Consider the following 16,618-nt stretch of genomic DNA (forward strand, 5'->3'; position numbering starts at 1 on the left):
CGTAGAAGCTGCGGGACTAGTTACGCACCGAAGTTTATACGGAAGAATAAATAATAAGCCTGAGCAATATAAAGAGTGCCTCGTGCTGTGCAGTTTTCGCCAGGCCAGGCTTGGTGCAAAATTTGGTGACTTTTGGGGCACGTTTAGGGGGAAAAAAGGCCCTCCTTTCGTCGGAAAAATAAATATAACAAGAAAAAAAACGAGAAAAATTCCTGCAGATACAATAGGGGCTAATAAACAGTATGGTCTAGGTTTGAACCTCCGCCCGTCTCTCACCTGGGGCACCTGGGGCTCCGTAGGCCTCCGCCGACCTCTTCAGCCGCAAAGGACCCTGGGAAACGAAGTGGGCGGCGCTCTGGATCGGGGCCTCCCTGCGGTGGCGGTGAGCCTGGGGCCACGAGGCGTTCAGGCACCCCTGGGAGCAGCGGGTGTTCGGGTTCCCCGCCTCGCACATGATGACGGAGCAGCTGATGTAAACCTGAACACAACACAGTACACCTGAACACAACACACACCTGAACACAACACACCTGAACACAACACAGAACACCTGAACACAACACACCTGAACACAACACAGAACACCTGAACACAACACACCTGAACACATCTGGAGCTGCAGCCCTTTAGTGGACAGTTGCTGCAACTACAGCTACAGCCCATCCCCCCCATCAAGCCACATAAACTGATGATACTAGTTTGTTTTACTCACACATCAATCCTAATGTAATTATGAAAGTTGTTAATGAGGAAATGAAAAAAAATCACAAAATGGTTTAAAACCAACAAATTGTCACTAAACATTAAGAAAACAAATTTCATTCTGTTTAGTCACAATTACAAGAAACACATATTAACAGTGATGATTGATAATGTTTCAATAGCTAATGTTAAATCGACTCGTTTTCTTGGTGCTAATTGATGAAAACCATATCATGGAAACCTCATATTTCACTAATTTCATTTAAAATTTCAAAAAGCATTGGAATAATTGGGAAAATCCGTTATCTCAACACAAAAACTTTACTCAACCTTTATTACTCAATAATTTATCCCTTTTTTAGTTACTGCAACGTTGTTTGGGCCTGAACTCACCAAACAAAATTACAACCAATTCTTAGTTTGCAAAAGTGTACGTGCTTGTGGCGACTTTTTTCTCAAAATTGTACTTCAACATTAATCTAGACATTTCGACTTTTTTCTAGACATTTTGATTTTTTTTCTCGAAGTGCATAATGAAAAAAAAATCTTCCTCCTTTTAAATATTATTTGTATTTTCGTTCTGCCTGGCCCTAATACTCTTCCATAGCTTTGCTTTGAAAAATAATGTAAAGGTTTTCAGCGTCGTCGCTCCTCACCTGGTCATGCATGCCGATGAACTTGAAGGCCTCCATGCTGAACTGGAACTGGTGGGGGGGGGAGTAGGTTCTGTTGGGGGGGTTGGAGTAGATCTGCACCGTGGGGTCCACCGCACACCTGGGGGGGAGAGAAACTGGTTAAACTGGTTCTGGCTCTGGTGGGGGGTGTTATGAACCCTCCTCCTCTCGCTGGGAGAACCAGCAGGTGCTGCTGCTGCTCTCTGCGCCAGAACCTCCAGACACAGGGACAGTTTCTTCCCGCAAGCGGTTGCTCTGATGAACTCTCACAGATAACAGTCTCAGAGTTACCAAACACGTGCAAAAAAATAAATAAATCATCTAGCACCCTCTTTAATAATCATGTCTGCCTCACTCTGCTGCACCTCTCACTTTGTATTTCTTTTGTATAATTTTTATTTTTTTTTTCTTGTTTTTTTTGTATAATTTGTCTGTTAAAATTGTAAATAGGTTATAATTATTCTTATTTTTATTCAGAACTGTCCCCACTACCTCAAACTGCTGCACCTTTAAAATGTTTATACTGTACATAGAAATACCACATTTGTTTATTGTTTATTTGTTTATTGTTTATTTTTTAATACCAAAGAGCAAAATTACGGGAGTCAAATTCCTTGTTGGACAATGTTCGAACCTGGAAACCAATAAAGATGATTGTCATTCTGATTCTGATTCTGATTCTGATTCTGATTCTGATCTTCAATCAGCCCCAGCTGCCACTAATCACTAATCACTAATCACTAATCCCTAATCACTAATCACTAATCACTAATCACTAATCACTAATCACTAGTCACTAATCACCAGCCCTGGACCTTCACTCAGTGCTTGATCGTGCTGAACTGATCATACTGTGGTAACTAGTCCGGCTCTTTGGGAATTTTCTCCAGCTTTTTGCATTTCTCAAGTTTGAACTTTTTTTGTCGTGTTTGTTTTAATCCCTCTTTGTTTTTTGTCCCAAGGCTTTTTCCCTGTGTCTACGTTGCCTCCCTGGAAACTTCCTCGACGCCTCTGCTCCTCTCACAACCGTCTCATGGTTCTCTGTGACCCCCAACCGTCTCCTGGATCTCTGTGACCCCCAACCATCTCATGGTTCTCTCTGACCCCCAACCATCTCATGGATCTCTGTGACCCCCAACCGTCTCCTGGATCTCTGTGACCCCCAACCATCTCATGGTTCTCTGTGACCCCCAACCATCTCATGGTTCTCTCTGACCCCCAACCATCTCATGGATCTCTGTGACCCCCAACCATCTCATGGTTCTCTCTGACCCCCAACCATCTCATGGTTCTCTGTGACCCCCAACCATCTCATGGTTCTCTGTGACCCCCAACCATCTCCTGGATCTCTGTGACCCCCAACCATCTCATGGTTCTCTGTGACCCCCAACCATCTCATGGATCTCTGTGACCCCCAACCATCTCATGGTTCTCTGTGACCCCCAACCATCTCATGGTTCTCTGTGACCCCCAACCATCTCATGGATCTCTGTGACCCCCAACCATCTCATGGTTCTCTGTGACCCCCAACCATCTCATGGTTCTCTGGTCCCCAACCATCTCCTGGTTCTCTGTGACCCCCAACCATCTCATGGTTCTCTGTGACCCCCAACCATCTCATGGTTCTCTGTGACCCCCAACCATCTCCTGGATCTCTGTGACCCCCAACCATCTCATGGTTCTCTGGTCCCCCAACCATCTCATGGATCACTGTGACCCCCAACCATCTCATGGATCTCTGTGACCCCCAACCATCTCATGGTTCTCTGTGACCCCCAACCATCTCATGGTTCTCTGTGACCCCCAACCATCTCATGGTTCTCTGTGACCCCCAACCATCTCATGGATCACTGTGACCCCCAACTATCTCATGGATCACTGTGACCCCCAACTATCTCATGGATCTCTGTGACCCCCTGCCATCATGACTGACTCTGGTCTCCTGGACCCCCAACCATCTCTTCCCCGTTTCCTCTACCTTCCCCTCCGGATCTCACCCTGAGTTAGTTTTCCCTCCCTGGACTGGTTAGCACACGCACACTCATCATTTCATAAAACACATACACACATGCACACAGAGTTATCACACATCTCATTCATATACAGACGCACCACATTCCCCCCATTTTAGTCTCCCTAGGATAGTGTACGGTATTCCCTTTTACATTAATAAACAGCCTTCTGGCTCTTTATTTAAATTGTTCAAATAGAGGGGAGGTCACTCGGTAAGCCCTCTCAGGTTTCTGACCTCTCCACCACATTTTCTTTTATGTTAACGCATTCCATTGTATTTTTTTCTTTTCTTTTTTCAAAAATGTGCAAATAAATCTAAAGACGTGTGAAACACGAGCAAGCAAACTATTAACATAAAAGAATTCAAATTATTAGAAAAGAAACATCTCTCGAATAGATACATATAAAACGCATTTAATTATTACTAAATAAATAAATAATGTAGATAGTATATGGATGTGTGTGTATGTATGTATATAGATATATAATATGAATATGTATTAAAAATGGTTATTGGTGCAAACTATGATAACTTGTTTGAATTTGTTTTTATAAAATGTATGAATATGTATTGTTATTATTTATATCTAAATGGAATTACTTTTTATTTTTTCTTTATTTTCAGTTTGTCCTTTATTTATATGCTTCCTCTTCAGGTTTACTTTTAATTTTTGTTGTAATGTTCTGTGTATTACGTGTCGGACCCCAGGAAGAATAGCTGCAGTTTAGCTGGAGCTGATCCAGATAAAGATATAAGCTGTAAACACGTCGGAGGAGGTCAGTTTTCAGACTGGTGGGGGGTTTATGCAGCACCCAAACCCCCCACCAGAGGGCGGCTCTGCTCTGCCTCTCACCCGTTCTGGTGGGGGGTTTCTGCAGCACCCAAACCCCCCACCAGAGGGCGGCGCTGCTCTGCCGCTCACCCGTTCTGGTGGGGGGTTTCTGCAGCACCCAAACCCCCCACCAGAGGGCGGCGCTGCTCTGCCTCTCACCCGTTCTGGATGATGGAGTAGCTGGGCCGGTAGCTGGGGTTGTCGTAGGGCGCGGCGCGGCACGAGTCCACCATCATCACCGTGTTGTTGAGTGAGGACGAGGCGTCCAGCTGCAGGTAGATGCGGCTGCCGAGCTCGTACTCCAGCGGGTACGAGTCGGGCCGGATCAGGGACCGGAAGGCCGGGTCCCGGTAGAACTCCAGCTGGTAGGTGAAGGTGCCCAGGCCCTTCTCCCACACCGTCACGTTCCGCCGGTGGGCCGTGTAGCCTAGGCTGGCGTTGCCCCGCCGCGGGTAGCGGCAGTAGAACCGGGCCTCCAGCAGGTGGTGCCGGGTCACCAGCTGGCCGACGTCCTCCCCCGTGGAGATCTCGTTCTTGAAGATGATGTAGTCGTCGTCCTCCTGGAGGAGGAGAGGAGGAGTCAGGCTCCGGCAATCTCTAGGCCTCGTACTTATCCTGACACAATCTCTAGGTCTCTTACTTATCCTGAAAATCTCTAGGCCTCGTACTTATCCTGACAATCTCTAGGCCTCACACTTATCCTGACACAATCTCCAGGGACACTGGACTTACACTCCAAGAACTGGGAGCAGCAATGGCCGACAGGACCCGATGGAAAGAAGTGACATCTAGGATCTCGATGACAGTCGAAGGATGATGATGAATTGTGGTCTACAAATAAACTTGCCTTGCCTTGCTAAAGTGGGTTTGCGATTGAAATGATCCATGTCAGAGGCCATTAATGGGAGGCCTCTGTGGGCCAAATGAATAGCGTCCATGAGGGATACAAGTGTAATAAATGGGTATGGGATAAGAAAATGAGAAATTGTGGGCGTCACATACCATTTTAGTAACATATGCCCCACATTGGACAATGAATTATTTGGGAACAACTTAAAACGTAAAGTAATTGGCACTCAAAGTCTATTTGGGCATCACAGGTAGGACCAGCATGGAACCACATCTGAATGCTGGTTGGGTCCTTAAGGTGCTCATCCAGAGAGGAAGGGTACCACCTAAAGGTACCACCGGGTCATCTGGGTACCGCAGGAGTTGAGGGGGACGGTGTTACCTCGATCTGGGTACCGCAGGAGTTGAGGGGGACAGTGTTACCTCGATCTGGGTACCACAGGAGCTGAGGGGGACGGTGTTACCTCGATCTGGGTACCACAGGAGTTGAGGGGGACGGTGTTACCTCGATCTGGGTACCGCAGGAGTTGAGGGGGACAGTGTTACCTCGATCTGGGTACCACAGGAGTTGAGGGGGACGGTGTTACCTCGATCTGGGTACCGCAGGAGTTGAGGGGGGCGGTGTTACCTCGATCTGGGTACCGCAGGAGTTGAGCGGGACGGTGGCGATGATGTGGGTGGAGTTGGACCGGGCCGCCAGGTTGCAGGCCGTGTTGCTGGCGTCGCTGAGGCGAAGCTGGCTCGCCTGGATCCCGGAGAAGGAAGATTTCTCCACCTCCACCGTCATTGACGCGTCACCGCAGGTCACTCTGGCCTCGACTGGAACAAGAGAGGGACATCAGACAAAAGATACAGACCTAGGAAACTACAAGTTATGTAAAACAGCAACAATTAGGACTTAAATAGTAATAAAAAACTTATATAACATAACAATCATCATACTGATGCATCAGTCCCCCTATTTGTTGAGTATAGATAGATAGATAGATAGGTAGGTAGGTAGGTAGGTAGGTAGGTAGGTAGGTAGGTAGGTAGGTAGGTAGGTAGGTAGGTAGGTAGGTAGGTAGGTAGGTAGGTAGGTAGGTAGGTAGGTAGGTAGGTAGGTAGGTAGGTAGGCAGCTGCTTAGTTCCCTTATGCCTTGGACCGACTCTGAAAAGTACATTTCTTCAGTTTACACTACACTTGTTCAGTTTGTTTTTTACTGTATTTTTTATTTATTTTTTTCATACTTATAATTTGTCTTTATTGTGTATTTAGTCTGAGTTTATTTATCTTATCTTAAAAGGGAATATTGTCAATATTTGGACCATTTTTACATGAAAAAACAGTTCAGACTCACTTTGCTTCTTCCTGATGTCCAGCACAACACACCTCATTTCAGACTGATAGATTCCAGACCTGTTGGTAGGAAATACTGTTTTACATGCTTTGATACGGGAAAATGGTAAAACAGGGTAAACGTCATCATATTTCCTCAAATGCTTAGAAATACCCCCAACAGAGCAAAGTGTCACCTACTGAGAAGTCAGGGATGCATGGTTATGGAAGCGGGAATATGAACCGCCTTGATAGGACCTAGAACATATTTAAAAAGTCAAATTAGTGTTTTAACCTCGCAAATTAATCCTGTGCTGAATCGGATGAATCTGAAGCTCACCCTGTAGAGGATTCCACTGCAAAGCAGACTGGGTAATGATCTCCGAGGTCGTCCACGGTCGGCGTCCACCTGATGACGAACTCGTCGTGAGTGTTCCTGCTCTTGGAGACGTTGGTCGGGCCGCTGATGATGATGTTCTGCAGGCTGCATCACAACACCATCGTCATTATCACGCGTCTCGCCTCCATCCGGCCTCACTAATTAATCTCCGCTTTACTCACGTTGAATGCGTCGCCACCGCTCTGATTCTGATCTCCGTCTCTTTGTTGACCTCGGCCTGGATGTGCTCTCCGTTCTCAGGTGTTGGAGACACAAACCTGGGCACGAAGACGCCCTCCTGGCAGGAAGGGGCGGCCGGGTCCACTGGAGGGGAATAAACATTAAAACGCTATTAAAAAGGTCAAAATACAGGGATTACCAGTGATCCTGTACAGCAGGGTACCAGTCAGATGCACAATTGGTTCAACCTGACCTCACAAAAATCCGTGAAATGCCCACGACCTCTCACCACTATTTTCCGTGGTACCAACACGGAAAGTGGTATAATTACGTGTGAGCACCACGGATATTGTACCATGCAAAGTCAATGGGATCCGTGGTCGTGATATATACACGGATTATGACATTATTATTATTTATATTATATATTATAGTGGCTAAATTATGCGTTTTTGTCGCGCAAGGTACTGATTTTTACTGTCAGTTTGTAAAATCACGTTTTTAACGCTGTTTTAGCAGTGTTTTATTGAGGTTTTAATGGGAGCACCACGGATATAGTACTATGCAAAGTCAATGGGATCCGTGGTCGTGATATATACACGGATTATGACATTATTATTATTATTTATTTATTATTCTTTGTTATAGTGGCTAAATTATGAGTCTTTATCGCGCAAGGTACTGTTTGTTACTGTCAGTTTGTAAAAGCATGTTATTAACGCTGTTTTAGCAGTGTTTTATTGAGGTTTTAATGGGAGCACCGCGGATATAGTATTATGCGCAGTCAATGGGATCCGTCAACCGATTTGACTGCTGTCATACCATTGAACGAAGGATAAAACGATAAAATCATCCCATAGATATGGGCCAGTAGGGCCCTACTCTACCTACTAGTAGGCGCAGGAGGCTGTTATCGCCCCTTTCTATGGCTAACCCCATGTTATTAATGCTCAGTAGGCACAGAAGTTTTGTTATGAAGCTCATACCTCACCTCCCTTTTTTATGTATTTAGCTAGAATTTTAAAACCTGAACAATAGAATTCAACGTAAAATGCCGGATCTTGTCCATTGAAAACAATACTTTTTGGAACATAGTGTAACGACCACAGATAAGATAAGGCCTTGCCCGCCTGGGCAACACATCAGTTGACTGTGGTCTGGGAGACTGTGGTTCGAGACACGCTCTGGGCACGACTTGTTCGCCACAGTATTTTCCTCATTGTGTCATCATTTTCTTTTAACTCATTGAATGCCAGCCATTTTCAGAGCAGAGAGCTCCATACTGCCAGGGTTTTTGGGCATTTTGGCTGATTTCAAAGACCCACAGAATATTGAGTTTTAGGAGTACATAAACATTGAAACTACGTCAAGAAACTTTAGACTCTCGTGAACATCAGGGAAAAAAAGTTTGTGTTTATCATTTTCTGTTCTTTAGATATCAGCAGTAGAACATAGGAGGGTTTCAGCGAAAACACAAGGTTTCTCTTCTAGCCCCTCCCCCCCTCCCGCGATCACTCATCCAAATAGGCACTTTGCTGCCATCTACTGGCCTGATATTTACTGACAAGTTGCGCCAGCATAATTGACGCCAATCGGCGTCAATGGCAGTGAATATGTTAATATCTTTAACATTTCTAAACACAAAAACACGAAAGTGTCCTTGATAATTCAATAATACAATAGGTTCATGTTAAGGACATCCGTTTTAATTAGCTCTCCTTCGATTATGACATGTTATTAATGCTCAGTAGGCACAGGAGGTTTGTTATGTATTGTTATAGGTTTGCCTATGAGGCCTAATTCATGTCTATTTTTGAACAGTTCACTAACGCTTTGAGCTAGGAGGCTGAAATTCTAGACTCTGTATCAGGAGGTGACTCTCATCCACTGAGCCAGGTTTCAGATCTGTGTGACCTTCGAAAGTGTCAAAGGTCACCGCGTGTGTTGCTTTTCGGCCTGCAAAGCCTATTTTGTGTCTTTTTTTGCATAGTTCACTAACGCTTTGAGCTAGGAGGCTGAATTTGTAGACTCTGTATCAGGAGGTGACTCCCATCCACTGTGCCGAGGTCCAGACCCGTGCAACCTTCGGAAGTGCCAAAGGTCACCGTGTGTGGTGCCTTTTCCGGGCCTTTTTTGTGTTTTTTGAATAATTCACTAACGCTTTGAGCTGGGAGGCTGATTTTTCACTATGTTGCAATGGAGAAGGCCCTTTGCTAGGATCTTTTGGTTCCGTGGCTGTACGACTTCCACAGAGCTAGTTGGCGTTGCAGAGGGTTCACAGAGTTGAGATTTGTCAAGCCCAATCTAGGCCCCATATGGAGGCCACAGGTCAAGTTTTACTTGGTTTGGTCAAATGTTGTGGCAACGGCGTCCGTTCAAATGTTGGAAAAGGTTTAGTTTCAAAGCCCTGCCCATCGAAAAGTACATGTCCGATCTGCACCAATCTAAGGTCTGCCTGTTCAGGGGATGCAAACAACATATAAAAAATTGAGAAAACCTAGCTAAAAGCGTTAGTGAAATATGCCAAAAAAAAGACACAAAATAGGCCCTGTTCCATTAGTCAGGAGGCTCTCAGAGCTAGAGGTTTCTACACCCTCCTAACCAGCCAGAACGTTTTAGAGGAAACACTGTTGCAGAAGTCATAGAAGTCTGAATTTTTTATATGTTGTTTGGAGGCATCCCCTGATCAGACAGACATTAGTTTGGTGCAGATCGGACCTGTACCTTTCGATGGGCAGGTCTTTGAAACTTCACCTTTTCCAACATTCGAATGGACGCCGTTGCCACAACATTTGACCAAACCAAGAAACTTGACCTGTGGCCTCCATATGGGGCCTAGATTGGGCTTGCCAAGTCTCAACTCTGTAAACCCTCTGCAACGCCAACTAGCTCTGTGGAAGTTGTACAGCCACGGGACCAAAAGATTCTAGCAAAGGGCCATCTGCATTGCAACATAGTCAAAAATCAACCTCCCAGCTCAAAGCGTTAGTGAATTATTCAAAAAACACACAAAAAAGGCCAGAAAAAGGCACCACACACGGTGACCTTTGGCACTTCCAAAGGTTGCACGGGTCTGGACCTTGGCACAGTGGATGAGAGTCACCTCCTGATACAGAGTCTAGAATTTCAGTCTCCTAGCTCGAAGTGTTAGTGAACTAGGCAAAAAAAGACACGAAATAGGCTTTGCAGGCCCGAAAAGCAACACACGCGGTGACCCTTGACACTTCCGAAGGTCACACAAATCTGAAACTCGGCACAGTGGATGAGAGTCACCTCCTGATACAGAGTCTAGAATTTCAGCCTCCTAGCTCAAAGCGTTAGTGAACTATGCAAAAAAAGACACGAAATAGGCCTCATAGGCAAACCTATAACAATACATAACAAACCTCCTGTGCCTACTGAGCATTAATAACATGTCATAATCGAAAGAGAACTAATTCAAACGGATGTCCTTAACATGAACCTATTGTATTATTGAATGATCAAGGACACTTTCCTGTTTTTGTGTTTAGAAATGTTAAAGATATTAAAAGAAAACCATAACACAATGAGGAAAATACTGTGGCGAACGAGTCGTGCCCAGAGTGTGTCTCGAACCACAGTCTCCCAGACCACAGTCAACTGCACTAACCAGTCTCCCAGACCACAGTCAACTGCACTAACCAGTCTCCCAGACCACAGTCAACTGCACTAACCAGTCGGCCAAATGCTGATGTGTTGCCCAGGCGGGCAAGGCCTTATCTTATCTGTGGTCGTTACACTATGTTCCAAAAAGTATTGTTTTCAATGGACAAGATCCGGCATTTTACGTTGAATTCTATTGTTCAGGTTTTAAAATTCTAGCTAAATACATAAAAAAGGGAGGTGAGGTGTGAGCTTCATCAAAAAACTTCTGTGCCTACTGATCATTAATAACATGGGGTTAGCCATAGAAAGGAGCGATATTGAGGTGTGAGCTCCATAGCAAGCATTAATAACATGGGGTTTGTAGGAGCTATTTGTATCTTTTGTATTATTTAATTTATTTATTATTTAGTTAGTTTTTGTGGTCTAGTTTTGGGAATACACTTTTAATTTGTTTATGATATTTAGTATTGATTAAGTTTATTTTGTTACTTAACCATGTTTTATTTTTGAAGGTACTGGGTAGCTGGAGCGCACCAGGTGAGATTATATATATGGCTTGGCAGACACAGGTGAGCCAGGCATCTGGGAGAGCAGATGGTTTTTTACCAGGGCAAGAGAGGCGTCAGAGATCTATGTTCGTTTGTTTGCCAGGAAAATAAACCTCTGGAAACTTTATTTTTTGCCTGGACAATGGACTTTGTTTATCTTGCATAAATCCACTCCCTAGGTGTCTCGGTGGCCATTTGTTTATTATAGTTTGATACTTTGAGTTGAATATTTTGATTTACGTATTTATTTTGGTATTATTCACCTGGAGGACAAATAGCCACTACAGGGTTAGCCATAGAAAGGGGCGATAACAGCCTCCTGCGCCTACTAGTAGGTAGAGTAGGGCCCTCCTGGCCCATATCTATAGGATGATTGTCATCGGTTTGTCCTTCATTCAATGGTATGACAGCAGTCAAATCGGGTGACGGATCCCATTGACGTGTTTTTACAAACTGACAGTAACAAACAGTACCTTGCGCGACAAAAACGCATAATTTAGCCACTATAACAACGAATAATATATAAATAATAATAATGTCATAATCCGTGTATATATCACGACCACGGACCCCATTGACTTTGCATAGTACTATATCCGTGGTGCTCCCATTAAAACCTCAATAAAACACTGCTAAAACAGCGTTAAAGGAGCTTGAGGCTCCTTTTAAGAAATGAGACTCTCTAGCGCCACCCTTCACCACGACGGCCGTTGGGGGTACTGCAGCCAACAGTGAAGCCGGCACGGGAGAACGGGGAGAACGTGCATGCAGCGTCATGTGACGTCACATCCACCGCCCAGCGCGGGAAATTCGGGACCGAATTGCAGCACATTTTGCAGCACACAGCCTGTTCAAGGCAAAGGAGAGATACACTAGAGGGCTCATTCTTTTGGGTTTGGAACGCTTCATCTGACATTATTACTAGAAAACTTAAAATGTATACAGATTTTTTTCATAAATCCTGCCACAATCCGGCCTCAAGCTCCTTTAAAAACATGTTTTTACAAACTGACAGTAAAAAACAGTACCTTGCGTGACAAAAACGCATAATTTAGCCACTATAACAAAGAATAATATATAAATAATAATAATGTCATGATCCGTGTATATATCACGACCACAGATCCCATTGGCTTTGCATAGTACTATATCCGTGGTGCTCCCACTAAAACCTCAATAAAACACTGCTAAAACAGCGTTAAAAACGTGCTTTTACAAACTGACAGTAAAAAACAGTACCTTGCGCGACAAAAACGCATAATTTAGCCACTATAACAAAGAATAATATATAAATAATAATAATGTCATAATCCGTGTATATATCACGACAACGGATCCCATTGACTTTGCATGGTACAATATCCGTGGTGCTCACACGTAATTAGACCATTTTCCGTGTTGGTACCACGGAAAATAGTGGTGAGGGATCGTGGGCATTTCACTGATTTTTGTGAGATCAGGTTGGATAGGTTACTGTGTTACTGCAAAGGGCCACATCAACTACCCATGATCCCTCACTCTCTGCTCTCTCTGAGACATAAAAATACCATTAGAAAACGGAGGGGAAATCCTGCAATCTGATTGGTTGTTAACTGTGGTATAATGATCTGATTGGTTGTTAGCTGTGGTATAATGATCTGATTGGTTGTTAGCTGTGGTATAATGATCTGATTGGTTGTTAACTGTGGTATAATGATCTGATTGGTTGTTAGCTGTGGTATAATGATCTGATTGGTTGTTAACTGTGGTATAATGATCTGATTGGTTGTTAACTGTGGTATAATGATCTGATTGGTTGTTAACTGTGGTATAATGATCTGATTGGTTGTTAACTGTGCTATAATGAGCTCATACCACGGCTTCTATTCTAAAGCCTCATCACAGCAGATAATTCCGCGTCAGGGAAGCAACAATGTATCCATGAGGATACGTTGGGGCGGCGGGGCGGCAGAAGCTCAGGTGGTAGAGCGGGTTGTCCAATGATCGGAAGGTCAGCGGTTCGAATCCCGCTCCGTTCCAGTTTGCTGTCGTAGTGTCCTTGGGCAAGACACCTTACCCACCTTGCCCCGTGTGAATGTGTATGAATGTTGTTGGTGGTTGGAGGGGCCGTTTGGCGCGATATGGCAGCCACACTTCCGTCAGTCTGCAGGGCAGCTGTGGCTACAAACGTAGCAGCTGTGGCTACAAATGTAGCTACCACGACCAGTGAGAATGTGTATGAATGACTAATGATCTCTGTAAAATGCTCTGGGTGCCTTGAAGGGCGCTATATAAAACCAAGTCATTATTATTATTATGAAAATAACCAACTGGTACAGATTGGTTGACGGTTACAGCAGGTAGCAAAAAGTAGCTGGTGTTAAAGTTTATTTTTTATTTTTGTTAACAATGAATTAGGCATGTTCACAGTAAACTTTGATCTCCGGGGAGGAGATAACGACGACATGCGGAGCTACATCTGGAGAGATGGACTATTGTTTTACACAGTGGGTTATTTTTACTGGATAATATGTATTTCTGATTCATTAAAAACTACATTAAATAGATTGTGTATTCCTCTTTCATATTTACATTATTGGTAACCGTTTTATAAAAGCAATACATCACTTGGAGACGCCGTTCAGCTGTGATATAATGATTGTATACCACGGAATGTCGGGATGTATTGCTTAAATATTAATATTTAATTTATAGTTCATCTTCATATTTTCGTTTGGCATTTTTTCCCTGCCATTTTGAGAGTGGATTCTTTTCCCTACAAGTTATTTGTGTCACAAATGGAAAATTCAAGCGCTAGCGCCGTATAGTTCAACGGGTTGAGCAGGCGATTTATGTAAACCTTCACCTGTAGAGCGACGCGGGTTAGATTCCAGTCGCGGCATATTTTGCCTCCACTTCTTACGTATATGTCTTTCACTGCACCATCAAAAGTAAATGACCGTGGTATAAGTGGGATAATGCTCTTCCAGGTGGACATTATCATAAATATACTTCCCGGAAGCAAACCGTCCAACGTGTCCAACCGCGTCGTCCATATATTTCTGATCATTTACACCTCGTCGGGCATTATCCCTTACATATTTTATGTTATGAGGCATCAACAAGCAAAACCCTCCTTACCAAGTAACGAGAACTGCAGTGGTAGTTTGCTGAGGGGAGGACTGTTGACGTAAGGTGCACTTGAGGAAGGTGTGGGGGAGGTCGTAGTTAACTGTTGATGTAATAGTGACCTCTTTCTCCTGGAGAGCAGCGGATGCTTGTGCGTCCTTGACCCGTCTGAGTAGGACAGATCCATGTGCCCTCGCGGGTAATCTTCCACCACCATCTCAAAGGCAAACACCCTCGGGTTGTCGCTGGCATTTCGGTAATGTAAGGTGCAAGAGTCCTGGAAAGGTCAAATGTAAGGCGTTAAATGAGACCAGGGATACGTCTGTTCATGTGTGACGCACTAGTTGGAGATCACGTTTAAACGAACCTGATCGAGGTGGAAGCCTTGGGGTAGATTACAATTAACACACTCTACATATGGGATATTCCCATATCTGCACCGGACTCTGTCACCATCGGGGTCGTAGGACATCAGCTTGTAGGTTCGGGGGCAGTTCGCAGGAACTCTTTGGGTGGACATTAAGACCAGTTAGAGAATGGTTTGTTCTTGATTAGAGTTCACATGTATCATACAAACAAAAAGAGATTTACCTCATGAAGGGAAGAATGGCAATGTCTGGGGAACTGTTTGGTTTCCCAGTGTCGGATCTTACTCCCAAGTCCACCAGGGTATTCAGCCTCCAATGATTAACAGAGTTTCGTGTTGGAATCCAGCAGCAGCTAGCTGACCTGAAAAAACAGACAACCTTCACTTTCAGCTCCAGAGAAGCAGTCGATGAGCGATGTGATAATCTCCAAACTTCCACAACACAACTTCGCTCTCAAGGAACACTTACAGCATCTGAAAGGGTGTGTTGGTGGAGACGGCCCTCATCTCAACCGTTTCGGTCTCACACCACTGGCTGTTGTACGAGGTCACATTTGTGCTTCCGTCAATCGTGCTTTTCTGGCTTGAGCTGACGTTTCCACAGTTGCCGGTGTAGCAGAACCAGTTGTGGTTGTACTGGCAACCATCGTAGGTCGCCCTGTTGCGAATGGCCACCTGTGGTCAGAGAGAACAACGTAAGGCTATCTATCTATCTATCTATCTATCTATCTATCTATCTATCTATCTATCTATCTATCTATCGATCTATCTATCTATCTATCTATCTATCTATCTATCTATCTATCTATCTATCTATCTATCTATCTATCGATAGATAGATAGATAGATGGATGTCAGTAAAGTCAGACCTGGAAGGTTCCGTCGGCGTTGGTTCCCTTGTAGGTGAAGCTGACCGTCCCGCCGAAGTGGTGCGACGCCGCCGCCAGCGCCGCCAGTGAGGCCAGCGAGGTCAGCAGGAGCAGCAGTCCGGTCGCCATGGTGACGCTCCGGGTTCAGGTGATGCTCCGGGTTCAGGTGATGCTCCGGGTTCAGGTGATGCTCCGGGTTCAAACTGCCACCTCATCCACCTGCAGCATCTTATATACCTACCTGAGAGGACAGGTAACTCCTGGAGGTATGTGCTGCCCGGCCCAGAACAATGCAACAGCCGCAGAACTGGTTTCAGGTTCCAGGAAAATATTTGTCAGGTATCGTTTTTTCGAACCGCAGCAGATATATATTGAAACGTAACATTCCTGAGGTTAATGAGAAGTGCTACCAGAAAAAAAGCTACGTCCCAGCTGACGCCTGTCACAATAAGGTTGAACTGGATCGTTTAAGGGTCATCCTTGATGGAACGTTGTGTTTCTGTGACAGGAATCAGTTGATGGAACAATCTGAAGAAAGAAACCAAATCAAACATTAAAGCTGCTAGCAGCGCTGAACGGGCCCTCGCGCCTGCAATTTTCACCAATTACGGTCAAGTACTCAAAACCGAGTCCGATGACTCCACCATGACTCTTTATGTCAAACCAATCAAAAGTTATGTCAGAAAGTAGGAACTATCAAATATGGACCAATCAGATAAAGGGGGGGGTTGCGCTTTTTGGCGTCTAGCATCGCCACAGTAACACTTTTGAAAGAGAAAAGTAATGCGCGTAGTCGCAGGATGGAGACGCACATTTTGATGTATAACATATCTGGGTGCACGTTACGGTTCGGGCCGCATTAACAGCCGAAGGAATGGCATAAATTGCGCCAAAATTACATGATTAATTCAAAATGGCCGACTTCCTGTTGGGTTTGGGCCATGGCTCCAAGAGACTTTTCTTTAAGTTGTGACATGATACAGGTGTGTACCGATTTTCGTGCATGTACGTCAAACCGTATTATGGGGCTTGAGGAACAAAGTTTTCTAGGGGGCGCTGTTGAGCCATTAGGCCACGCCCATTAATGCAAACCATTAAATATCACATTTATCACCAGGACTGGATTGGTGCAGAATTTGGTGACTTTTGGG

The 16,618-nt window shown here is 44.6% G+C and overlaps 2 protein-coding genes across 3 annotated transcripts in view; both read right to left on the reverse strand.

Moving 5' to 3' along the window:
- LOC133418519 (CUB and zona pellucida-like domain-containing protein 1) overlaps window positions 1–14,340 on the reverse strand; it is a 46,984-nt gene extending 32,644 nt beyond the window's left edge. For both annotated transcript variants that reach the window (XM_061707262.1, XM_061707255.1), the window contains exons 1-9: window positions 14,244–14,340; window positions 6,951–7,092; window positions 6,730–6,873; window positions 6,591–6,647; window positions 6,412–6,470; window positions 5,700–5,890; window positions 4,382–4,782; window positions 1,359–1,476; window positions 286–478 (exon numbers count right to left, since the gene is read on the reverse strand). In XM_061707262.1, coding sequence (XP_061563246.1) covers window positions 286–478; window positions 1,359–1,476; window positions 4,382–4,782; window positions 5,700–5,890; window positions 6,412–6,448 — 940 coding nt within the window. In that variant the 5' untranslated portion in view covers window positions 6,449–6,470; window positions 6,591–6,647; window positions 6,730–6,873; window positions 6,951–7,092; window positions 14,244–14,340. The remainder of the gene's footprint in view (window positions 1–285; window positions 479–1,358; window positions 1,477–4,381; window positions 4,783–5,699; window positions 5,891–6,411; window positions 6,471–6,590; window positions 6,648–6,729; window positions 6,874–6,950; window positions 7,093–14,243) is intronic.
- LOC133456837 (uncharacterized) lies at window positions 6,726–15,621 on the reverse strand. Its single transcript, XM_061735473.1, has 7 exons — window positions 15,468–15,621; window positions 15,070–15,273; window positions 14,823–14,962; window positions 14,599–14,737; window positions 14,244–14,508; window positions 6,951–7,092; window positions 6,726–6,873 (listed from the first exon to the last, which is right to left on the reverse strand). Exons 1-7 carry the CDS (start codon window positions 15,594–15,596, stop codon window positions 6,726–6,728), a joined length of 1,167 nt encoding a protein of 388 aa, XP_061591457.1. The 5' UTR covers window positions 15,597–15,621.
- Window positions 15,622–16,618: the final 997 nt, after the last annotated feature.

This window comes from Cololabis saira, chromosome 2 (genome assembly GCF_033807715.1).
Source record: "Cololabis saira isolate AMF1-May2022 chromosome 2, fColSai1.1, whole genome shotgun sequence".
In the NCBI taxonomy this organism is placed as follows: Eukaryota; Metazoa; Chordata; class Actinopteri; order Beloniformes; family Belonidae; genus Cololabis; species Cololabis saira.